Source organism: Pholcus phalangioides, unplaced genomic scaffold (assembly GCF_987345545.1).
Source record: "Pholcus phalangioides strain wild (caught in Gottingen) unplaced genomic scaffold, Ppha-v1.0 ptg000017l_1, whole genome shotgun sequence".
NCBI classification, from domain to species: Eukaryota; Metazoa; Arthropoda; class Arachnida; order Araneae; family Pholcidae; genus Pholcus; species Pholcus phalangioides.
Window position 1 is genome coordinate 30,717,922 of NW_028301610.1, and position 26,411 is coordinate 30,744,332.

The window sequence follows — 26,411 nt, forward strand, 5'->3', positions numbered from 1 at the left end:
TTAGATGTCGCATGGTAACTTTTAGCACTAACTCGTGAATTCAAGTGTTGTCTATATTATTTTTAATCTCGCGTGCTTATTCCAAGTATTATTACAGTTCACATTATTACGGATGAAAAGTACTTCACCTCAAAAATAATTACATTTTTAGACCAAAACGTGATGATTCGCAGTCGGCGTTACGCGACATTATTGAGTATTTTCACTGTAGTAGTGATTGTATCCGTTTTTGGTGAGTGAAATATTTTTATCTTCATAATTATCTTATTATATTATTAACAGCAATTATCAAGTAATTTTGGGGGAACACGATAAACATATGTCAAAAATTTCTCGGAATGTGTTTAAAAATCTTATGAAACTTGGCTGTCATGGTGGTAATTAATTAATTAAATGACTATTTCTGATTTTTGTAACTATCTTCGACGTTTTGTCAAGCATCTTAAAAAAGGTGTTGAGCTTAAAATGACAGGATCTTGAAGATGCTTATCAACTTGAAGTTGACGAAATGTCTTGTCATGAACTTCAAAAATAATAATGACTTGAGTTAAATTGAGTCTGTATTCAGATATGTATTTCCATAATGACTTGACGTGTTTGAATATTCGAGGTTCTCCGTAATTGGATCTTAATCAACATGATCCAATCAAGTTCTGAGAGTTGTCTCACTCAATGTGTGAACGTCTTTTCGTAATCGCGTTACCGTACTCATCAAGGTACTGCGCTGATAAAACCTATTAAAAATATAAAGATTACTACATAAAATACGTAAATTTTTTCGATCAAAATTATAGGTTAACTGGATATAAATCCGAGTAGGTCTGGAATTCAGTAACAGTGTCTCAACCGGGCCACGGGGCTATCCAGTTCCATTCGAAGCATACAGGGTGATTATAATAAAAGTAGCGATTTCTAAACGCTGTAAAGTAAGAAGCGGTGGTCAGAATGACTTGAAAATTTATATGAATACTCCTGAAGCAATAGAATTTTGTTTGGCGAGGGAAAACATTTACCGATAGGTGGCGTTGTGCTCGTGAAACGTGGGGTAAATATGCTCTCAGAATCGAAAAAATAGTCAGCCAGGGCAAAATGACAATTCCATTAACACAGCAAAATTTAATAATTCAAGAAAACTACAAAAATGAAGTGACAAACATGACTTACGCAAGAAATGTTCAATATGCTGTCTATCGTGCTCTGCTGCGAGTTTGAAGTTCAAAAAAGTGCATGTTCTATAGCAGATCGTACAGTAATATGCTGTGAATGTACCTCAAGAATGTTGTATATAGTGGCCACATTGCGAACTTGGACGAGATGAATAGGGTGACTATACAGAAGCTGATGTAATGACGGGCGGACCAGGTATGCGTCCTGGGTCCCGACTTCTGAAGGGCCCGAAAAGCCTAAACTTTTTCTAATTTAAATGGCCCAATATTTTCTTTTGCGCCCGAGAGCTTAATCTGCTTCTCTGATCATACGTCCCGTATTCCCCTGAATGTTCCCGTTTTTTCAACGAAGCCAACCTGAATATTGAAATCAAAGATGAAAGTCATCTTCCCAACTCGAAAATCATGGCCTGATATTTACGACTATAAGAATGTTCATCTCACATATTTCTCATGTTTAAACGTTTTATTTCATAGAATTAATCCACTACAATTTGCAATTGCGCTGCATTTCCCACCATTGGCAATTCTTCAGTGATTTCATCAATTGTTGGCAACTTTCTCACTTTTTGTGATAATTGGCGATGTCCCGCCAATAGGGATTCTAATTTCCCATATTTCTCGAATAATTATAGACAGCCTGGAGTTATAAAGGCCCGCATTACGCACCACATCCACAGCAGTACCACCGTCACACTGATCTGCTGTGGAACATGCAGCTGTACAATTCCAACTCGTAGCACAACTCTGCGAACAACATATTGAACATTTCTTGCGTAAGTCGCAGGTACCTGTTTCGTGACTTCATTTTGTGCTGTTTATATGAATTAATCAAATTGTCATTTTGCTCTGGCTGACTTTTTTTCATTCTGTGAGCGAATTTGTTTCACGAGTACAGCGCCACCTATCGACAAATTTCTACGGTTTTTTATCTTCGCCAAACAAAATTCCATTCCTTCAAGAGTATTCATGCAAATTTTCAAGTTATTCTCACCAGTGATTCTCACTTTAGTTTTTTGAAAAATTGCAACTTGAATTATAATCACCGTGGATAGATACTTAGAATGGAACTGGATAGACTGGTTAACACTTTTTACCGGTTACTGAATTTTAGACCTACTTCGATTTACAGGGTGGTCATAAAATAATTTTTCCGATGTAAGAGTCCCCCTAGGGGACCATGCGTTCAAGATATCTGTGTTTCCGAGTAAGCTTTCGACAATGAAAATAAAAACAAAACTCTAGCTCTTGTGGTTACGATTTCATCAACGAAATTTCGAAAAATTCAAATAGCAGAACTCACTTTTATGCATTGCAAAATTATCGGCTCAGTAAAAATAACCGTCAATGGCGTTAAAACGATACCTGTAGCACCATAAACACCGACGCGGACAAAGATCTCTCTAAGGGCTTGGTGCGCTAATCGCTCGGGAACTTCCGAAAATATGCAAGTCCTTTACCCGACGCACACTAAACCCTTAGTGCGATCTTCCTTTCTTTGCCTGCGTTCTACGCCGGAATTGATGCTACAGGTACGGTTTTAGCGCCATTTATGTTTTTTTAACTGCGTCGATCATTTTGCAATGCATGAAAGTGTTGCCATTTGAATTTTCGAAATTTCGTAACCGTAACAGCTAGAATTGTTTTTTTTCCATTCGCGAAAACAAGTGTATATCTCGAATTTCATTCGTATTAGTTGATTTGTGCGGCCGCAAGGGGTTCATATATTGGCAAAGTTATTTTATGACCCACCCTGTATATTTTAAGTTGTATATTGTTAACAATTTCGGTCGAAGAAATTTACGTATGTACAGGTGTATAATATCGTATTATTTAATAATATACATACATGCAGGGTGATAATTTCGAAATGGGTACTTTAGCTGTCGTCTCATAGGAATGTATTAAAATTTTGCATGAATACCAATAGAAAAATGTTGAAAAATTCCAGAAATTTGTTGTGAAGGGGATGATCAGTAGTTTTTAACCTGGGAAGGGGGGCGCTATATACCTCCCCCCATGGCCCTGGAAAAATCTGAGTTGGGCCTTGGAGTTGGAAAATCTTGAGTCTAGGCTATAGCCCCGGCTCGAAGCACATTTTCAGATAACTCAAGTGCCCCGTGACGTTTCGAGAGCAGTGGAGTGGCCCGCACTACCGAAAAGGTCAAGCCCCCCCCCCCCTGTTTTAACGCATGGGTCATCCCGCTGTCCTCAAGGCTGCAGGAGGCTTACATAATGAGATCTGGTACTATGATTTTCGAGAGTAAGTATTCAAATACGTAAACTGTTACTTCCAGCTAAGTACGGTGCCCCCCAGAAGGCCAGTTTGCTTGAGGGCCCATGATGTTGCGATGGCCCTGCATAGAGCCCGAACAAGAGGGAAAGCTCACTGAACTCTATATCCCAGGGGCCCCGGAGGCTAACCTTACTTATGAAATTTTTGTTTAACAATAAATTTGCTGAAAAAAAATCGATCCAATAAGTAGAAAGGGTCTCATTCCTGGGTGAGGGAGCTCCTGATAATATGGGGACCACAGGAATGAGTGAAAGGTTAAACACTGATCTACAGTACAGAATCTGGGCAGTTGAAAATCAACATGCATTAACATCAGCTATCAATTTTCCACAAGTCAGGTGATGCGACAATGCCAGTGAAGCCGATCAGACACAGTGAAGCCCTCCTCCTACCTGGTTAGAAACACCTGCCATCCCATTTACATGCTGTCCAATATTCAACCAGATCTCATTTTCATGTGGCCCTTTCTGCTTGTGGGGCCCATGCGTTGTGACGGCACTGGCTCGGATACAGCGGGGGGTCCTCGGGATATTGAGATCGGTTTAAGATTTTCGAGATTAAGCATGTAAATTTGCAGGCATATCTGCTCTAGGTCATTCTTTTGTTCACTCACATGCTTGCAAAATCTTTAGGTCACTCACTGACCTTGTCCCTCGCTCTTTAGGCAGAAGCGGATTTATGCTTTTACCGCATGTGGGCCATACAAACGTTGCCGCCCTTTTTCTATTCTAATTATTTCCTTGACCACTCGTTTCTCGAATTTTCTACCCTGGGTTAAGCCAGCTAAGACCCCCCCCCCCCAAATACGCTTCCCAAGCCGATACTTCAGTCACTGAAAATGGCAGAATAATCATCGGCAACTTCCTGCAATAGTCAACCAGGACTATATTCGTGTGGCATTTAGCTTTGAGAATACCGTAAACTGGGGTAACTTTAGGACAAGAAGTACACGATTTTGAACATGGTATCCGTACTGTAATTGTCAACAGCATGATTTCTACGGGAAAGTACCCTACCAATGCTCGATTATTTAAAATCAACGTATTTAAAAATAAATAGGGAGAGACATAATTCTGTTGTCTTTAAGCAAAAGTACTCGAACTTTTGGAGAATACAGGCCACTTCATTAATTTGAAAATGGGTCTCGGACTACTACAGTGACCCGCATTACATTTGCAGATCACTTAAGTGATCTGGAAATGTTCTGCGGGTTGCTTGAGTGATCTTGAAATATGCGGCGGACCACTTAAGTGGCATATGGCACATTCCTACTTCAAGTTATCTGCAGTGGCGCCCTATGATGTGATCTGTAAATGTACCGTGGGCCACTTAACTAAGAGGCTAATGTGCCGCTTAGTTTGTGCACACACACACACTTTAAACCTAATTTTGTAAACAATCTTTCATATCTACAGATAGTCTGCCTGGTTTATGCGAAGCTGGTCCATTTTGTCTTGGTACCATCACGGGTTTACCCATGATAGTCAATACTATTGTCATGATCGCTATTTTCTCTAAAATATTTTAACTTTTGGATAGATTTTCTTTTCATTCTAATTAAGAACTTTTTTTTTCGCTTTCCACTTTTTCATGTGCATGATTAAAACTGGTGATTCAAAATTTAGTTCATACTAAATGGCGCCTAGACATCAAAATATAAATGTAGATACGTCATTCCATTCCCACGGTTCAATAAACTAATCAAATTAGACCGTTTTTTGTAGCGTAGAAGTTTACTCTCACTTTCTTTGCGGCCGTTTTGCGTGAGGGTTCGCGTATTACGTAGTTCGCTGGAGTGTTCGCGATCTTTGAGCAGGGGGACCCGTTGAAAATGTATTTAGTGCCTGTTGTTAAGTCCATTGGCTGCAAGGGAACCAGTGGAGATGAGCTGGTAAGTCCCATTTATTTTTGTGCGTGTTTGGCATATATTCCACTAGTTCATATTCCCATATAATTTTTTCTTTTCACGAAATGTCATCAGACCAGATCATTTAAGATTGATATATTCACGGATTGATATCGCAGTTCAATATCTATTTTGTTTATTATGTCGCACCGGTATGATAATTCGTACCAGTGCGCTGGTACGAATTGCTGATTTTTCCGTTTGCCGGTTTTTCCGTACTTTAGTAATTTTTGAAATAACTAGAAAATTTTTCGGAAATTGCAATTTTTTAGCTACAGTTAGTATTCAGGATCTAGACCACAATAGCCTCGCTACATTCAGCGGTCTCATTTAAAAAAAAAAGTAAACTTTGATGTACTTGGCGTGTCATCAAAATTTGAAATGGTTTAATAGTTTGAGGCTGCTTCTGTGAAAGATGATTGCTAACAACGAATAGCTAAAAGAGAACAACTCGAAAAGTTAACTTATTTTCTAAAGAATCGCAGTGTCGTCTTAACAAATGGGCACACTCGAGGGGTTTCATGAAATGAGATCTGATTAAAAATTTGTAGGGTAACCATGTAAATTTGTAGGCAGGCATTTCTTTAGCCAGGGTAGGAAACCTTAGAAAAATCGCTTTGCCCGGAGGCAGGGCGGTCTTAAGAGCATCGCTAGCCCCCGAGACAAGTGATTTTTCTGAGGCCCTACAGGGCATATTCTCAAAAAAATTCAACTAATTTTTCTGAGGCCTCCCTTCTCTTGAGGCCCCCGGGCCCATACGTTAAGATTGCACTGCCCGGAGGTGCAAGATGTTTTTAACGACCCTGATGAAACGTTTAATTTTTAATACTAAATAATTTGATTAAAACTATGAGTACAGTCAGTTTGTTTCACGTGAGTTTGTTCGATCAACTCAGGTAAATTGGTTGATAGTTTCATGTATACATAATATTTGATTTTCTTCACTTCCAGGAGTTTTACTTCACTGGATTTCACAGCTCTACGTTCCTCTAGACGAGGCTTTGCAAAAAGAAAACCAAGCTCATGAACAAGCGAAGCCACACTATTTTGAAATTCCAGTCACACCAGTATCACACTTGGATAAAAAAAGTGAAAAAGAACGTGGCCAAGAGCTCCATAATGGTACATCAAAATCACAAAGCGATAAAATGATAAGGAAGAATGTACGTAAGAGGAGTGTCTACAATGGAAGTCAATCTCTGGGTTTAGAGATGAGAAACTCTCAACAGTTCTGGAGAAATGAACGTTCCAGTGATTCGCGTTCTATCGACCAAGTTATTCGAGTTCAACCTCAAGTCAATCAGTCCAGTAATGTATTAAGAAATCGCGGAAAGATACGTCGGAATAGATCTATTGATCTGAAACGGGTTGGAGACCTGTTCGAATGGAGAATAAGCATTAACGTGTCTAAAGGAAATAAACATCCGAAGGCAGTGGAGAACAAAACGTCGTTTGAAGTTGAACTTTCTGAAGGACAGGCGGGTAGTTACATCAATGCAGCGACACACGTTGAAGGCAGAGGAGAAAAAAGTGAATTTCAGAATGTTTGGAAAACTATCGAAAAATTTGTGGATGCGTTGATGGGGACAAAAAGCGGTAAAGATGCAGTCACTGCAATCTCTGAACAGCATTCCTTAGTGCCTGCTCAAAATGAAACTTCCTCCAATACGTCTTCACCAGTTAATCCAGAAACGTCTAAAATTCATAAACAGTTCATGACAGCCGATAGTGAGATGTTAAAAAGCACTAATACAAATGATAGCATTTCTTTTGAGAGGAACAATCGTACCAGAAGCGGAAAATTTATAGGTATTATGAACTGGTTAGGAGCCGGTCGAAGAAGCACAACTGAATCCCCGACTATAATGCAAACTGATGCTCCAATTATTACTGGTCGACCAAACGACACAATTTCCGAAATCGATGCGATGGATGTGAATCCTAAACTAGTAGAAAGTAATGGAACTGAGTTTAGCACAGTTCCTGTTGCACAAATCGGGCAGTTAGAAGGTTCGGTACTTGATGACGCAATGACTAATGCCACCACTAAAAGAATACGTGGATTCGATTCTGTAGCTAGTCAAGATGCAAATCACAATTCGACGTCTGAGTTAGTCGATAGCAACGCGAAAAATGAAACTTTACTGCCGTTTGATTGCTCGGAAGAATGTGGTTTATCAGGCTTTTCGCAGGGTAGAGGATCGAACCACACCTATTCCAAAGGAGAAATTTTGTCTGACTACAACTATGAAGAAAACGGAACTATTTCTGATGGGAGTTTGGCGCAAAGGACACGAGATAACATTTCAACTGAAATAGAAAGAAAGCTCAGAAATGATTGGTTAATGATTTATTGTTTCAATAAGTATTTAACTCACAAAGAAATCCATGGTATCGCATCTGATTTCGAAGATATTGAAAACGGTATGCGAATGCCCAGTAACGGAACATTCGCCAGAAAAATACCTTCAATGCTACCGGATGAGGAATACATTGAAGTGGATGATGATCTATCCACGATTCATTTCTTGAGCAGTTTATTCAACGAAAGTAAAAACGATTCGCTTTCAAAAGAATTAGACGCAAAATCACAGCCATTTTCAGATGAACTGGATAAAAATGTCACGGTGATGTCGGAGACAAATGCACATACTGATATTAATCCGGCTCGTGGAGCAAGGTTCTTACGAAATTTCGGGAACATTTTCAATGTGTTTGGCAGTGGAAATTCTGCCAGAAGTGTTGGCGACAGTGCAGAAGAAAGCATTGTGTTTGATGACGGATTGCCAAATGATAATCAAATTGATCCAGATGAATCGGAGCCAATCGAGGAACCAGACTGCACTGAATTTTTTTATAATGTATTGCTAAACCAGAATGATATCACAAAACCAAACCTAGGAGACATTCTCACGCATGGTAACGCATTTTCAATCCAAGAAAGTTTCCAGTCTAGCTTCACAACTTCAAATCCTCAAACTCGTTTGAGTGACAATAGTTCAGAGGCGGAGCATAGGCCGATGGATCTTCCAAAGCAAGGACCGTTAAACACTGATGCCATCACATCGGTCTTTAAATATTTGGAAAAAAGTTCTTCCAGTAGAAGCAAATCGAACCTAGATGAAGAGGTTGCCACTACAGTTACCAGTATACCTGAAATTTTCACACAAGTAAGTAATGGTGTTTCCGTGGAAAGGCGTGATGGTGGGACCAAAGCAGAACTATATCAATACCAAACATCTGAGCACTTGAAGACGACATTTCCTGCCGATACCTTTGAGGTAGGAAGCGGAGAAGTCCGAGATCTTCCTAATTACATTGGTACAGAAGCAAATTTTCTGGAAGAGCTGGTTCTTACACACTTGCAAGAAAAAGAAAATTTTGACATCTCTGATTTGGGGAGCGGGGAAAACCTTGAGAGTTTTCAGAGCCATGGAAATGAATCAACTAACTATTCTGTTTTTGAAAATTTGGAATCGAGTATTACTAATCTTCATTCTGAATCTGCAACAGAAAGCTACATTTTTTACCCAAAAATCGTGCCATCTTTCGAACAGACAGTCTCCTCTTTCATGCCTATGCAGCAAGTTGACCTTAAAGACTCCACCGTGGCTACAGAGTCTCTTGATAACTCTCGCTTTTTTGGAAACGTCTTCCCTTTCGAAAGTGGAGATGGTCGCTTGAGGAACGTTACCGAATCAGAAGATCATTTGGATGCAACTTTCATGGGAGAAGAGTTTGAACTAGCAAGTGGTGAGGGTGAGTCTTTGGTGATAAAAGAATTTACTACAAGAGGGCATGAAGCAAAGACAAACGATGAAAGTAATGAATACTTGGAAGACGGAATTATTCGCCTAGATCCCTTTGACGAAGGAAGTGCCGAAGAGTTTGCAAATACCGAATTCTTTCATGCTGGAACATTTTCTTCTACTGAGAAGCCTCGATTTTTTCTGGGCCCCCAATTTGGAACGGGTGAAATCGTATTTGTAACTGAAGAGGAAAGAGTTACCGTTACATTAGCTCCTTTGCACAGCGAGTCACCGAATGGAATATCTCCAGAAGTGACAGAATCACATCAATCAACCTTTTCTACAGTATCCGAAGAAAGTGCAATCGATATTTCAAAGAAACTAGCCAAAACCGTACTATCCACGCTAGAAAAGGAATCTGTAGAGACAAACAGCAATGGGAATTTTCGAAATGATATAAGTACAAAATTAAATATCAGAAACACTGACGCATTTGAGAGAGAGACAACCCTTATAAAGCCACTTACCCATGCAACAGTTGCTTCTACACAATCAATTGTTTTTTCAACAGACGAACATTCCCTCCGTAAAGTAGAAGCATCTAATGAGACGTCAACAAGTACTATCACCAGTCAAATCATTTTTTCAGCAGAGGAACATGGTGGAGCAGAATGGTTAAAGGCAGAGATCGATGCTGCGTCGTCAAATACAACCACTGTTCATAATTTATCGGATATTCAGAGTACAGATCCTTTCTCTGATGCATTAAGTGCTGATGACACTAAAACCATCCAAACACCAGTGAGGTCAAGAGGCTCTCGCAAAAATGATGGTTTTGACATGAAATGCAATGATACATCTTGCGAAAAAATAAAACCTGTTAGCAGTCATGAAGATATACTCAAAGTACGTCAATCACTAGAGGCCGTTAAAAATACCTCCTCTCCAGTCTCGGACTGTGATGGTTGCCAATTTCGTGATGATACCGTTAATACAACTACAATTGCTGATTGTGATGACTGTTATGAATGGGAAGTGGCCACCACGACTGAAATGGTTACAAAATGTATCGATTGCCGAAATGGAAGTGATATGACGGTCGCTGAAACTAATTCCACCGAATGTAATGATTGCGTTGACTGGAAAACAGAGCGAATAACCAAAGAATGTTTGAATTGTGGCGTGAACGAAGAAACTGCTCCCGCTGATTGCAATGACTGTGACGATTTGCCTACAGTGGATTCTGTGACAGCCGATTGCAATGGGAAATGCATAGATTACAGCACCGTTTCTAATGGAGATACATACCTTTTCACATCGACAGAATCTTCTCTGCCAAGATATTGCTCCCACGATAGACATTGTGATGTATTGCGAAATGAAAAATGCATTGATCACGGCCTTTCTTCAAAGTGCGGTTGTGGAAAATCTTTTATAAGGCACCCAGTTACAGGAGTATGTACCTGTAAGTACGCTTCTTTTATTCATTATAACTTATACGCTTGCCATTTTTATTTTAAATTTAATAACATTTTCATTTGATCTAGTCAAAATTGAATTGGTAGCTACCTCACGCTTCCCAAAAGAACTATACTCGGATGCGTATGGAAATCCTAATAGTGATGGATATCAGGAAATTAAGAGCACAGCCGAGAAGATGGTGAGTCTTTATAATGAATTTATCCGATGTTTCAAATCAGGATCTGTTTATGTACCGTTTCTCTTGTTTTCTTGGATATTTAAACATCTGTTTGCTGAAATCGGAATAATAAGCGTATCGTGGTGTTTTCATGTAATTTGATGAGAATTTAAGCGGGAGTGGAATGCAATTCCTCTGGAATTTTTTCCGATATTGTTACATCGAAAATTTGATAATTCGATGTAGAAATATTTCGAAGCACTCCTAAATATCCAAATGACTAGCCTCTACTGTGTATGCATGAAATCGGTCCCGTAAATCCATATTTGAATTTACATCAAGAACCTGCAAACTACCTACAGGGTGTCTGATAAATTACCAAACAGCTTTGAAGGTTTATATCGGAGAAACGATAGAAATGTAGCGTTTGCTGCATTTTTATTGGAGACTAAGCAGCTCTGCCGAATCAGAGTAGAAAGGACTAAAAAAGAAATGTTTTGGGTTTCAAAAATAGGGTCCCGCACGGGTAATTTTTTTTCTTGAACCACCGCTGATTACAGAGCCAGTTTAAATCGTATTGAATATCTAAGTTAGTCTGAAGGAACTATAAACATGACTTTCAATATAGCTATATTCACTATTTTTATAGCAACCTCATACCGAAGTCTCATTACAAAATTTGCGGATATCTGTAACGATACCTCCACCATAATGGCTGCACAAGCACTGCAGATGTGCAATGTTTCAATTCTACAATAACCTACTTTGTGGATTTTGGCAGTAGACCTGCTGTTTCATTCACGATTGTAGCATTATACCCTAAAGGCAGTGAAAAAACTGCTACTTTATATGCAGTGTATACACGTAGTATTTAAGCCTGATGCACACCCGCTGTGCCGCGCCGAACCGCTCAAACTGGTGTTTGAGAAGATTTTGACTAATTTTGCCGTTAAAAATGGGTATTTCAGTGGTTCGGCCAGATGTAGCTCTGAGGATCAGACTTCACAGGTACGGGATATTGCCTGCAATGTCATCTATCGGTGAAAATTGTCAACTAGTTTGTGGGAATTCAGTGCAGTTCGGAAAATTTACTCTCCTCTTTCCTCATAGAAATGCAACATACGCTGCATTTCTATCACTGAACTATCTATCTCTGAACTATTTTTTCGTTATCTTCAAATTTGTCTAGACATTTTCTCGATACCCTGTATACAGGGTGGTTCCATAATTCCCCCGCCACATTTTACTGGCGAACCGTTGATTCTCCAAATATAAAAATAACGTAGAACGCGGATACGTCATGTTGCAAGGGGTAGTGTAGTTACTGAAATAAAATTAATTTTTTATACGCATACCTAAAATTCCACGTTACCAAGTGCAATATTCGATATGTGAGATATTTGAATTTAAAAAATAGAAGAGTCGGGAAATGCCATAAACTAACGGACAACGCCTTTTTACCTCATTCACGCCGTTTTTCTCGATTTTTGGATTCAAATATCTCAGCGAATATTACTTAGAAACGTGAAATTTTTTTGTTGGCCTCAGCAGAGGCAGGACAACTTTATAATTGGTTTTTGAAGACGGGTGCCCGTATAAAAAGTTATTTTATTAATTTTAATAACTATGCAACCCCTTGAAACATGACGTATCTGAGTTCTACACGTTATTTAGATACTTTTATAATTGAAAACATGCCTCTAGAATCAACGGTCCACCAGTAAAATGAGGCAAGGAGAGTTATGGAATCACCATGTATAATAAAGGCTTAATCTGAATTCAAGTGAATTATAAAACATTCCCGTTTAATTTATTCTAATTTTTCAGATGTGGATGCTCATTGAGAACAACGTAGAATTATCTTCATCAGTAGCAGAATTTGAAGCTGTCGAATTCCAACCTGGTAGTTTAATTGTTTCGTGGAAGATCGTGATAGCAATGAACGCAAACCTTTCTCTTAGTGAAGAAGTTGAACATGTTTTCAGCGAACTAGAGGACACCCTCCATAATAAACAACTATTATCTAAATTCCCTTTGAAAGCAGAGGATGCTGTATTTTTGAGTATATCTCAAGGTAATTTCTCAACTATGAAGTTCTATTTTCTTTTATATGCAGATTTATTTTACCCACATTTTGAAGTGGTGGTAAAATGCCTCCAACATCTCAATATTGGAGAAAATTAAAAGTTATTACTATTATTATTTTTGAATGGATATGGGTTGTCTGACCAAATTCGATGAAGAAAAATGGGAGAAATTGAGATCTTGAATAACGTGTGGATTCGTGGGGGTGGGACACAATCTCCCCTTCCAAGCGCAAATAATAAGACAGATTTCTGTAGCGTAAAATACGGGACAACCTAAACAATAAATCGCCCCTCCCAACACATCGCCTCGATTCCGCACCTGCTAAATACGGGAAATTAAGGAGAGGTCACTGAATACGAGGAAAATTGTCGAAGGTTGCTAATATTTCCAAAAAATTGAATTTTGGCTCGAGGATTTTTCACGGGAGCTTAGTAAATTTGTGAAAAAAATTGGCTTCGTTCCGGGCAGCAGAACTAGAGCTGTCGTCGTCGTCAGTTTTGCTTTCATCCCTTTGGAGAATCCCGAACTTTCTTCGTTCGCGGTACTCTTGAAAATAAGATTGAAGTTTCAAGTACAATCAAACTCTGTGTAACGACACCTAGAGTATAACGTCAATAACTTGCGATCCTGGCTTACTCCCGCAGAAAATAATGTTAATGAACTTATCGCGTCGATGAAAATGTAACGACCTCTGATATATTTTTTCCTGGCATCATATTCAAAAAATTTCAGGTACAGTATATAACATCTTGATACACACATAATTTGCATATATATATACACACTTAAAAGGTCTGAAAACGTCAACTTTGGTTGTAACAATACCGCTTTTTTGACAAAAATTTAATGGAATCTTCGATGTCATTAAACAAAGTTTGACTATCTCACGTCACCCTTGTCCGATCTCTAGGCATTTTTGCAACACTCTAAAGTGTCGTGATAGTGGCTGGGAATCTGTACACTGATAGTTGTCATTAGAACAGTATTTTTATCCCGTAAGTATCTGGCGGCAGCTGTAACGCCATTAACAAATTACTGCTGTTGCAGGCAATTTTCCCATGAAGGGAAACGTGAATCCTTGTGATGATTTGACGCCCCATTTTTCCCTGGTGCTTCCTAGGAAACTATCCCTTGAGAGGATCTTGGTAATTGTTTGCTCCGTGCCGGTTGGCTGCAGGGGTTCCGGATGTTAATCTTATTGGTACACCCAGGGCCCTCTGGCTCATAAGGGGCCATTCAAGTATTACGTCAGCATCGATGGGGGAGGGGGTTTCTATTTGCTGACTTTTAATGACAAGGGGAGGAGGGGGGGTTTAGATAATGCTTACGTCATCAACCACCCTTTATGAAAATGTGAAATATTCTTAATGGTATCTTACTCGGTGCGCCAAAAACGAGAAAAATCTTTCAACAGTTTGTGGGCACTTCTCTTGAAGTAACATTTCCGCCTATTGATAAATGCCCTACAGAGCCACTTTAGTGATCTCTAAATGTTTCGCGGATCCAAGTGATCTGGAACTGTGCCACGTATCACTCAAGTGATCCGTAATTATATGCCGCGGATCACTTGAATAATCTGAGAATGTGCCACGGGTAACTTGAGTGATGTAGAACCGCACTGGGGGGGGGGGGCACTTAAGTGCTCTAAAACTACGTCACTTGTCACTCAAGGGATGTCTAAATGTGTCATGGATCGCTTAAGTGTTCTGGAACTGTGTCCCGGGTCATCTAAGCTATCTGAAAATGTGCCATGGGTCATCTAAGTGATCTGAAAATGTGCCACGGGTCATCTAAGTGATCTGAAAATGTGCCACGGCCGCTTAAATGCTCTGGAATTGTACCACGGGACACTTAAGCAATCTGTAAATGTGCCGCTTAGTTTATTTTTACAAAATTAGGTTTGACGAGGGCAGGCCACATCAGATAACTCCCAGGGACATATTTGGTCCGCGGGCCAAGGGCATTTATGAGATTTATTATTGGCTTAGAGGGTGGGTTGCAATGAATTTATTAAAGATAAATTTTGAATTCATAGCCTTCAAATAACATTGAAATTAACAGAAATTGATTATAATAACATATAAAGATATTTTCTTCCAAAATTTCAATTAAAAATTTTTAGCATTAAAAAAATAAATTTTTGATCGTCGGATGAAGGGGGCTCACCCCCCTATGCTCCTTCTCCTGTGTACGTCTCTGATCCCACCGATATGAGTTAGGATTCAGAGGGGCAGAGCTGATGACGAAATTTTGCTGGGAAGGGGGCCAAAAATGTCTAAAAATTTGCTTACGTAATACTTGAACGGCCCCTAAAGAACATCTATGGATAATGAGACCTGACAACTATTTCCTAGAATAAGTGGTAGGTGGTACTCTTTCGACCAGGTAGGGACTTATAGGTAGGAATATCACATTGCCTGCCTGGAGAGGCGCTATGATGCCACAAAAGACTGCTCTGCAGCTAGCTTTCCATAAAAAGTGCAACTGTTATCAGTTGCGATCAGCACAGCATTCCAAAAATACTTTTATTTCAACATCATAGGTGTTAAAAAATGTATTGGACATTCTTGACCTTGTACTGGTCATATGCCTATCATAAGGATGACGTTGGACTGCAAGAAATCTTAACATTGGGGTAGTTCTAGTTTAGTAGCATTAAGCAAGGAATAAAATACCCCAGGTAGTTGGACATCATGACTCTAGTTCAATGCTCTATATGCCTTAGATTCACTTCTTTACATAAGTAAACAAAGGAGGGAAAACTTCTCTGAAATAAATTATCATAATTCATTGATCATTTCTTTTCTTTTCACCATTTTTCATGTTCACCATCATAGGCATACGCAGAATTTTCTCTGGGGGGGGGGGTGGGTGTTTACATTTTCCCTGCAAAATAACACTATACTCTCGGCTTGGGGGTTAGAACCCCCCCGCCAATGTTCACCATCTTTACCTTTTATGGCCTTGAGCTTATCACACACCAATTTACTATGCACACCGATATGCATTAATGCTCTTTTGTTTTTCTCTCAAACTGCACGATTTAAGTCTTGCTGTTTTCTGTACAATGGGACATGGGGACTTTCAAGTCTCCTTTAAATCAGCATGGAAGCATCATACAGGGTGTCCTGTGAGTGCTAGCACGGACTTTATCTCAACCGTGCATCGTAGAGGTGTGATTCCAGTTTAAAAAATGCTCAACTGACATATATATTCGAAAAACTGAGGTAATTTTGTAAAGAACAGCGTTAAATAGTTTTTACACATTTAGCTCTGTTCTTTCCCAAATTTTCTCCATTTCTCGAATTTGAATATCTCTATGAATATTGCACTTAGAAACATGGAAACTTTTTTGCTGGCATCAGGAGAGACAGGACAACAATTTTCTAATTAGAAGTTAAAGCAAAGAGGGACTTTATAAAAATTTAGATTTTTTTTGTTGCACACTGTATTTTCACTCTCAAAACTAGTACAGGGTAATTTGTGAACACCTGTTGTGCATTTTTTAAAATTAGAATCATGCCTCTACGATGGGCGATTGAGATAAAGGCCGTGCTAGCACTTACAGGACACCAGTATGTCAGAGGTAAAGGGCACTATGTAAATTTTCATCAATATTGGGATAACGCTATTAATTCGCAGTACTTTCATTATACTACACATAGATATAGGACACCAAGTCCTAGTTCAATAAATAACGGATATTCGCTTTATAAAATAAGTGAGTTCCATAGAAAAATGTACTAAAAAAATCTTTAAATGGCTCTTCTATAAAATTTCCCTTTTGGCACATGGTGCCCTTTACCTCCACCATACAGATATATGAATTGATCAATTATTCAAAAAAAGGAAAGCTAAACTTTGTTTTTACTTGATTTTGATATTGACTGCATAATTTCATTATCACAGATTGCCTTAATTCAGATTATGACAGCTTTAATAGTTTTAATCTATTTAAAGTAAAGTTAATGAGAAACAGAATTCATTAGTCTTACATAGCAACTTATTTTGTTTACCAAGTGCTTATCTTACAGTAATCTATTAATATGCTTTATTATTGCAGCCATTAATCCATGCACAAAATCTGAATTGAACTATTGTAGTAAACATGCAGATTGCGTCCAAGATGACCATCGCCCAGGAGGTTTTTTGTGCAAATGTCGGAAAGGATTCAGTGATTTGTCCAAGCATAAGAAAAAACATCCTGGAGAAATCTGCCAATGTAAACAGTTTATTCATTTTTTTCGTATGAAACACTGATATACCATGCTTTTTAGTTTTTTACAAAAAATTTTCAATAAGTTTTAATACTAACCTGTTTTAGCATTTTGCCCATCTAATTATTGTGGAAAACATGGTACTTGCCAAATAAATCCTGATGGAAGTGTAAGTTGCATGTAAGTATTATTTTAGTTATTAACTTCAATATCAAATGAGTACTCATCTTTCTGATAAAGCAATAATATTTTTTGAAATATTAAAAAATGGTATGCAAGCCAAATACACTGACTCTTCCCCCCCCCCCCCTTTAAACACACAATACTGCAGAAGTAAATGAGTAGTGAACTGAATGAATTACAAAAGCATTCTTTAGGAAGTTTGTACATTGATCATGTACAAAATTTCCAATGCATTGCCCGCCGAGCTCGTTGGTAATGTTTGGTGGCCTACAGGCCTCATTAAAATGTTGAATGTGGCTTCCACTTTGTCGATGGTTGAAAGCAATTGCCATATACTGTGGTAGTCTTTTATTTTTAAATGCTAGAATTCTCTCCTACATCACGTCTCGGATCTTCTAGATAAGATTGAGATCTAGTGACTTCGACAGCTAAGCCTTCTTTCATATTATGTAAATATATTTATATATCGATAACCACAAAACATATTTTCTAGATTAAATGTAGCTGCAACTAGGGAAAACCAATTGACACAAAAGTTTTAAGATTTTTCTAAATGTAATTCAGCAATTTTTTTTCAATTCATGCATATAATAGGTGTATTGGATGGTATTTTGGAGAGCGATGTGAGGTATCAGGAGTTGGTGAGTATTTTAATTTCTTTCAGATCTTGCGGATCAATTTTTTTCATTTTAGAATATAATGAGACACGATTCAAGTGGAACTCGGAGCACAATGTTATTATTTAAGAACTGTATACAAATTTCTTACTAATCGGATTGGAAAGAAATATTTAATAAGAATATTTTCCTTATGCTATTTATTCGATTGCATAAAGCAACAGTGAGATGTCAATGACAAGCAACTAGGAATAAAAATTTCCTCTGTTGTACAGAGCCACTCCCTCCCTATAATTTTAAATGAAAAAAAAAGAGTAAACTTAATGCACTTGTGCTGATCCTGCACTGAAGCACCAGAACCCTCTGCTTTCCCTTAGTTGCGGCCCTAGCAGCAACAATGGAGATTGTTTTTTGGTATATTAAATTTTTTTTCATTAAAACTGAACACTAAATTTACGGCAACAAAAATGTCTCATTGAAACTACCATTTTTAAAAATGAGAATTTCTTGGGTTTTCATGAGACAACCATAAAAACCAAGTCAAATACCTCTTGGTTGGTCATTTTGTAGAAAGTTTCTTCTAGTAATTATGTGGACACAATGTGTGAGAGACACAAAACCTATATAGATAGGTTTTGGAACATTGAATAAAGATAATTGTATTCAACCAAAAATACTTAATGATGTGGGTTTCATTAAAATACTTCCAACTGGTGATGGTTCATTTTTCTTCGTGAGTAGATAGTACATATCTACGTACTACATACATATCTATGTAGAATTAGCAAATAGGAATTTAAATATGGCAAACATAGGTTTAGCATCATTATGCAAAGAACACAATTCTTAATGTATACAAATAACTTGATGCTTCCAAAAAGAAAACCATCGTTGATCTAAAATACAATAATCAAATTATTTTACGTATTCAAATAAGCTATTAATTTTCAAATTAAAATTATTGTTTTTAATTTATCATTAAAAATGACATCATGCTATTCAAAAAAAAGATGCAAAAATATTAATTCATTTTCAATATTCCTATCGATCTCTCTCACCTTTTTTACTTCATGTTTCAGTGGTAGTTGCTAGTTCTGCTATTGGAAATGCTTCTCTTGTTATATTGGCAGCTGCATGCATATACTGGATGAAGAAACGCAGGTAAAATTATTTAGTGTTTCTATTAGAAATGTGTTTAATTAGAAGCAAATTGAAGTAGAGCCAAACTCATGGACTTATTACTAAATACAAACTTATGGCTTCGTTTTTTCTAAATATCCTTTAGTTTTGCAATTAGATGTTTCGGTCAACCGCCATAAAAATGTATCCTGCTGAATTGGAATTTTTATCAAATTACTTTTTAAGCATGTGAAACAGTTTTCCCAGTTTCTCACAAATATAAAATCTCAGCTGTTTAATTTTGTTTTCCCTCAATATATCACTTAAAAATTTTCATCACTGTTCTTTCAGACAAACCTCAAACTTCCAGAATCCAAACAGAAATTCTAGGAGAACACAAGAATTTGGACTGAATCTTTATGATATGAATACAGCAAGAATCTCTGACATTTTGGCAATAGAAGACACACATAATATTCAGCCAAAGTTTGCAGCTTATTCTTTCACTCCTCCCGTAATACCTCCACACCAAAAAGACATCAATCTCATACCAAACATCAAAATTATTCCTCCTTCAGTCAGTGGTAAGTAATATCTAATTATATATATCTTTTTATTCATTACAAAATTTATATATTACAAAATTACAAAATTTCCAGAAGGCATTCGATCGGGTCCAACATGGCAAACTCTTGAAGCGTTTACACGAGATTGGAATAGGGGGCAACTTGCTGAATTGGATAGAATCGTGGTTAAGAGATAGGTCGCAACGAGTTATGGTGAACGGGGAATTCTCTGGTTGGACAGACGTCACAAGTGGGGTTCCTCAGGGAAGTGTCCTTGGCCCCATACTTTTTTCACTTTTTATCGACAAACTCGATCAGGGTATCGATGGAATTACTAGCAAATTCGCAGATGATGTGAAGCTAATGGGGGTAATCGGGAATGAAAGCGATAGGGAGTTGCTCCAGACCAACTCAAACAAGATTGCAGCATGGGCAAATGAATGGGGCATGACGTTTAGCGTAGATAAGCGCATGGTCGCTCATTTTGGTTCGAACAACCCATGGTTATCTTACGAGTTGAATGGTGTCACTATCCCGGATGCAACTAGAGTCACCGATTTGGGAATTCTCATTGACGAGCGACTTAAGTATTCTGAACATTGTTCAGCAGTTGTCAAAAAAGCGAATAGAATGCTTGGTCTCATTTTCAAAAAAGTCTCTTCGCGTTCTCCTAAAGTCATTCTTCCGCTTTTTCGAGGCTTAGTTCGTCCTGGACTGGAGTATGCTGTAAGGTTTTGGAGACCATACCTACAGAGGGACATAGACTTGATTGAAGGGGTGCAGAGAAGAGCTACGCGTGTCCTTATTGGCACACAGGGCTTGAGTTATGAGGAGAGACTTCATTTTTTGAATATGTTTACATTGGATGAACGCAGGTGTCGAGGAGATACGATCGAAGTGTTCAAAATTTTCAATAGGATGGATAGGATGGACCATGAACTTTTAGTACACCGCCAATCAACTGCTTTTACAAGCGGACACCAGTATCGATTGGTGAGGGACAATGCAAGGTTATGGTGTCGCAGGGAATTTTTCTCTAATAGGGTTGTTAATAAATGGAATAGCTTACCCTCGGAGGTAGTAAATTGTAACACAATTGACACGTTAAAAGAGAAATACGATAAACATGTTGGGGTAAATCGAGAAGCTATCCATTCTTAGAATAAGACAACCATAAGTATTCTTTATGGGCATTGTATAATATTTTATCATGTGTATATATTGTTTATAATTTGTGTTAATTGCATTTTTAATGGGGTTGCTGTATTTTTGAAACATATGACATCCATATTTTTATGGGCATCTTTTTATCAGCCACCTCGTTGGGCATTTTGCCTGTTGTGGCGTTGTATTTGTATTTGTATTATTTGTATAAAAATTTTGATCAGTGTTACCAATCACAAAAAAATGCATGGGACAAGTGTTTTTATTGATGTAATTTAGTTATTTTACCCAGCTATAAGGTATCTAAAATCCCTGGAACTTATATTGAAGTGCTTCATTTTAAGCAGAGATATTTCTCATATACGAAAAAGTGTTTTATAATTAAAAAAAAGTCAAGAACTTCATAAAACACGGGGTATATCTGGTTTTTGAAATTATCTGCAATATATAAAAAGAAAATATTTTTCCTATGGTCATTTTTTAGGTATGGGTTATCCAAAATTAAAGTATGCCTTCCATTACTAAATCATAAGAATTCTAACGTTAATTTATCAAATTTATTAGTCTATCCCATTTAAGATATCTTCATTTGGAACCATGTAATATATGGCACTATATCAGAGTACTTGGGCAGAAGTGTCATTAGATAGTTAAAAATATGACATAGTTTCACCAAAAATTGGAGTATTCAAAACTTTTCTGATTAACCAAAAGTGTTACTGCTCAGGTGTTCAAACAGTGCTTTCCAACATTACTACTAGAGGTAAAAATTCATTTCTGAAACACTTGCATAATACCACTGACTGCTTGAAATGGGGTTTTTTTTAAATTGGAATACTGATGTACATGAGAGTTCATCTGCTGTAATAAATTCTAAAAATTTATCAAAAACACAAGACAAACAGGACTTCACATCCCCATTCAGATTGACGATTTCATTTTAGAATATGATGAGACACGTGATATGATATTCAAGTGGAACTCGGAGCACAATGTTACTAATTTAGGAACTGTATACAAATTTCTTACTAATCAGATTGGAAAGAAATATTTAATAAGAATATTTATTTTCCTTATGCTATTTATTCAATTGCGTAAAGCAACAGTGAGATATCAATGACAAGCAACTAGGAATAAAAATTTCCTCTGTTGCACAGAGCCACTCCCTCCCTATAATTTTAAATGAAAAAAAAAGAGTAAACTTAATGCACTTGTGCTGATCCTGCACCGAAGCACCAGAACCCCCTGCTTTCCCTTAGTTGCGGCATTCAGATTAAAGTTTGTGGTCGAATCCCATTTCAACATTGAATCTCAGATAACCTTCTGATTGCAACTTCTAGGACTAAGAATCAATCTCTTGCATGGTTTCAGTTAGCTAACAAGATATTCATGTCAGCTAGGTTCTGTTTTTAAAAACAGGCTTAATTCTATCCTATGTTAAATCTCATCTAAGCTTTTCCTTGTGTGTTGTGCCACTTCTACCTTTTAATTTAGTTTCCTATGTATAATCTGTGGATTGTATTTTTAAAAATATCATTAATTTCTTAGTGCAGATTACAAACTGCTGCCTATCATCTTTATTATTTTTTTATTATAACATACAAGCATATACATAAACACATTCAACATATACTTTTGACCTCAAGGGACGTGCCTGTCCTTCCAGTAGGTCTACAAGGGTTTCTCTGTGGATTATTTTTCTTAGCAACAGCCTATTATGGTTTAGGTCGGTTTATAATTGTTCAATATAAAGCATATTTTTTTTTGTATTTATGTAACAAAGAAATTTTACATGCAGATGGATTGTATCATATAGTTCTATTATTGTTGTAATATAGATTCTAGACTGGTAGACTACTCATCTGCTGACCTTATTTTCATTCCAACCTGTCTGAAATTTTTTTTTTTCTTAATTTGTCTAATTTTCTTTTCATGGATTATTTTAGACCTGCTAGGAGTAATCAAGTCAGAGTAAATGTATATCTTTGTTCAATATAAATGTTCCTTGACAAATGTGAATTCTATGTTTGCTTTTCTACTGCAGATTCATTTATTTTTCATTGTTTATCTTTGTGATTATATGATTTTATTGAGGTTTCACTGTAAATACAATGATACTCTGCCAACCAAGAAAAATATCACTGCAGAGGGATTATCGTTATATCGAGAGGCAGCACAAAACAAGCATCCAAAACAAGATTTGAAAAAATATTGTAGAGTGATTTATTGTTATATCGAGTATTGTTGTAGCGAGGTTTCACCATGTTGTGGTTCTCTTGAAATAAGAAATATGTGGGTGAACTACTAGTAGAATGATCAACAACCTTCTCTTTACTGAAAGCAAGGCTAACAAACCTTTTAAGATTTCGTTAGTGGCGATACAGATCATTACAAGAATGCCAACCCCAAGGTCTACCAAAGTTCTTATTTTATGTATATTCAAGTTAGAGGTTAATTTTTTATTTAACACACGATGAACAGAAACATGCACATTATATTTTGTAAACTGAATGCAGCTGAAAATTACTGGAGGAATTTTATCTATCAAATTAGCAAAATTCTCATGTGTAGATTATGAGCTGCAGCGGATTATGTTCAGGAAATAATGGTAACCTCTATAAAGCAAATAATAAAATCATCAGGTGAGAAAAAATATATGCATTTCCTTTTCTAAAACTTGATAATTGCATGTAATAAAAAAAATTCTCCACCAAAAATGAGAGCTGGAGAACATGTTCTTGGCAAAAAACAAATGCACAGGAAAGGGCTGAGACTGTTTAACACTCAATGTTTTGCCAGATCTGAAGCATGTTAAATATTCCTCCCTCATTTGGTATAATTGAATGATCGTTGAGAAAATTTTTCAATGTAAGAAACAAGTTGTGCTGGGCCAAAAATATTTGGAATGCAAAGGATTGAACCTTTCAAAAAAGAATATTATCAAAACTTCATGCAAATTTTTTCCCCTTTTATCTGCTAAGCTACACCATGTTTCATTCCCTTACACTCACGTTTTGTTATGACCTAGAGAACCATAAATTTGAGAGTCTTAAGTAGGAAAACACACTCCATACATTAAAAAAAATTCAAAATGCTTTACTAATTTTTTTCATATTAAAGTAGGATCTGCATTTGTAGTGAATTTTTTTTTAATGTAAAGCCTTTGTTTTCAGTGGTTTTTCTTTTTCAGACTGCAGCTATGCATATGATTCTTCATTTGATACATCAGTTCATTTGTCGCCAGAAATGAAGAGGGAGCATTGAAACCAATTTTAGTTGTTTTTATACTTTGAATAGTTTTTTATATAAGTGTGTTTTCTGAAGTTTCCCTAAAAACTTACATTTTGGGGTATTTCAATATTTTCATTGTTCTTTTTAAGTTTTATGTTTTAAACACAAGTTTTAAATATTCTCTCGCATATGTTTCAAAAAATCACATATTTTATTGTTTTTTTTAAGAAACTTCATTTTGTAAAGGCCAATAAAATTACAATGAAAATCTGAAATTATCAAATCGTACTGAACTTTTATCCTAAAACTTCCATGTGAGAAAAATTAGTTTTCTCGATTTGAAACCTTTTCTTTCTCTCATATTTCACGCATAAACTATTATTTCAATGATTTATTGTAAACATTGCAAATGAACATATATATATATGAAAGTTAAACATATAGTACATAAATTTATACACCAAATACAAATTAACATCTGTACTAAAAGTTTCACTCAAACAATTTTTAGTAAAGGGAAAAAATTTGAACAATAGGACTCTCTCTTGCTTTATTATCTCTCCTGATAATTAGTCAGCATCAAAATACTTTTCTTCTTCATCTATCTCCCTCTCGTGAACCGAATCAAATTCTTCATTTTCATCAATAGCACTGAAATTGAGATTAAATAATATTTACAAGCATACTTTGAAAAAAGCACTAAACTCACATGTTAATATGATCAATTTTCTGATCAAATTTCATAAATGATTTAACATTCTCGTGTTACACATTTCATAACAATACAAATGTTTCTTTGAATGTAATTATAGTAACACAATAGCATTGATCCTTTCTTATCCTATGTTAGATTTCTTTCAACCTCGTAATTTGGCTGCTCTGATTGTTGGAAGACATGTCTTTTTGTTTTTGCTCCTCTGCTGTTTGGGCATTTCAGTCATTTTACATGACTTAAAATAAAATTTGGTGGGAGGGAGATCATGTTCATTTACTATTACCATTAAAAAATGCCCAAGAAGCAGATTGGCTATAGCAATAATACTGACGTTTCACTTCGCACAAAGGTGGCAGATAAGTCCGCCTAGATTTCCAGGATCCCTAGATGGATTACATGTAAATTTTTTCCCTGACTTAAATAAGAGCTAGAGAATATGCGAGTTGCAGAAAAATTGGACTGGAAAAAAGCAAACTTGCCTGTTGGCACATACGATCTTGTCATAAGAATGCATACATGCTTTATACCATGGTAATTGCAAAGAAATTTTGTGTAAAGAATACCACTATGTTATGGTTTAAAAAAGCTCTTAACTTTCACAGATCCCTTGTGCCAATAAATAAAAAAGCTGCTGACCTTTTTTAAAAAATGATAGCCTATATATTCCTATACTGAATATCTCAAATTTGACTTTAGAAGAAGAAAAAATTTACAATTACAAAACTTTTCGAATGACGTGCATTTAATTAAAATTTTAGATTTTTTTTAGAGTTGTAGACTCTTTGATAGAATTGGTGAAATGTAAATCTTGCTCTGAAAAGTTGTTTACAAAAATTCTATATTTTTAAATGAAATAAGAGATATTTGACATGAAAGTTTTCAGTATTAAGTTTTTGCAATAAGTGAACCACACACTGTCTTGTAAAAAAATGTAATTGACATTGTAAGAAGTAAAATAGTTTTGTGCTTTAATAGCTGTCCAGTCAAAATGTTTTACAACAAAACCACCTTTTCATTCGTTTGCATTTCTCATGTGACCAGAGGTTTGAACCCACAAAATACTTCCTATATCTGCCGAAGAGACATTTACAACAGGTGTTTGCTTCACATATTGCTTCACAAAAGGTTGAATAATTACATTTTTTCATAGAAAATACATTTATTTTTGCCAAAAGGAATGAGAAACAGATGACAATGAATGGAAACTGCAACTTACTTTGATAACTTATTGTTACCAAAACAATGATTTTGCATTTGAAAATATTTTTTTGCTAATGATTTTTAAAGCAGATTCTAAATTTCACTAAGTGGGTATTTCAACATATGGGGACTGTATAAAAAGTTATTTATTCATTTTTTTTATGTATATGACTTAAAAAATGTTATTTTAAGAAACAGCATGTTTCTAAAGTTAACAGTTGCAGAGATATAAGCTGAGCATACAACAGCAGCTGGGCCAAATATGTAAAAACAATGAGGATAAAAAAATGTTCAAGTCACATGCATTGAAAGTCTTGTCTTGAAGATGACGCGCATACACTCCAATTTTCTAAATAAATAATTAGTATAATAATGACCCTTGAATAAGGTTTTTGATCAATATCTGACAATCTTAGAGCTTCAATGAATATAGAGATACTAATGAGCAACAGGTTCCATATGCCAGTGTTCAATTTTTTTTACATTTGCAAACCAGTGAAAATAGTTGAATGACTTTTGGAAACTAGATAGTTCACAGACCTGCTGGCAACTAAA

General features: G+C 36.5%; 2 protein-coding genes across 2 annotated transcripts in view; one reads left to right on the plus strand and one right to left on the minus strand.

Annotated features, from left to right (window-relative positions):
- Window positions 1-24,223, plus strand: LOC149072886 (uncharacterized). The gene is made up of 10 exons (XM_089246159.1): window positions 1-232; window positions 6,320-10,582; window positions 10,665-10,777; window positions 12,584-12,830; window positions 16,908-17,066; window positions 17,169-17,241; window positions 17,839-17,885; window positions 18,941-19,022; window positions 19,332-19,564; window positions 23,901-24,223. Exons 1-10 carry the CDS (start codon window positions 163-165, stop codon window positions 23,972-23,974), a joined length of 5,361 nt encoding a protein of 1,786 aa, XP_089102285.1. The 5' UTR covers window positions 1-162; the 3' UTR covers window positions 23,975-24,223.
- LOC149072887 (coiled-coil domain-containing protein 97) overlaps window positions 24,071-26,411 on the minus strand; it is a 20,711-nt gene continuing 18,370 nt past the window's right edge. The window contains exon 4 of the mRNA XM_089246160.1: window positions 24,071-24,592. Coding sequence (XP_089102286.1) covers window positions 24,511-24,592 — 82 coding nt within the window. The 3' untranslated portion in view covers window positions 24,071-24,510. The remainder of the gene's footprint in view (window positions 24,593-26,411) is intronic.

Excerpts from the sequence above, each read along its gene's own strand:
- LOC149072886 (XM_089246159.1), top strand. The coding sequence starts at position 163 with ATGATTCGCAGTCGGCGTTACGCGACATTATTGAGTATTTTCACTGTA. Across the intron at positions 233-6,319 it reads AGTGATTGTATCCGTTTTTG|GAGTTTTACTTCACTGGATT; the intron begins GTGAGTGAAATA and ends CTTCACTTCCAG. Across the intron at positions 17,886-18,940 it reads ATGTGAGGTATCAGGAGTTG|TGGTAGTTGCTAGTTCTGCT; the intron begins GTGAGTATTTTA and ends TTCATGTTTCAG.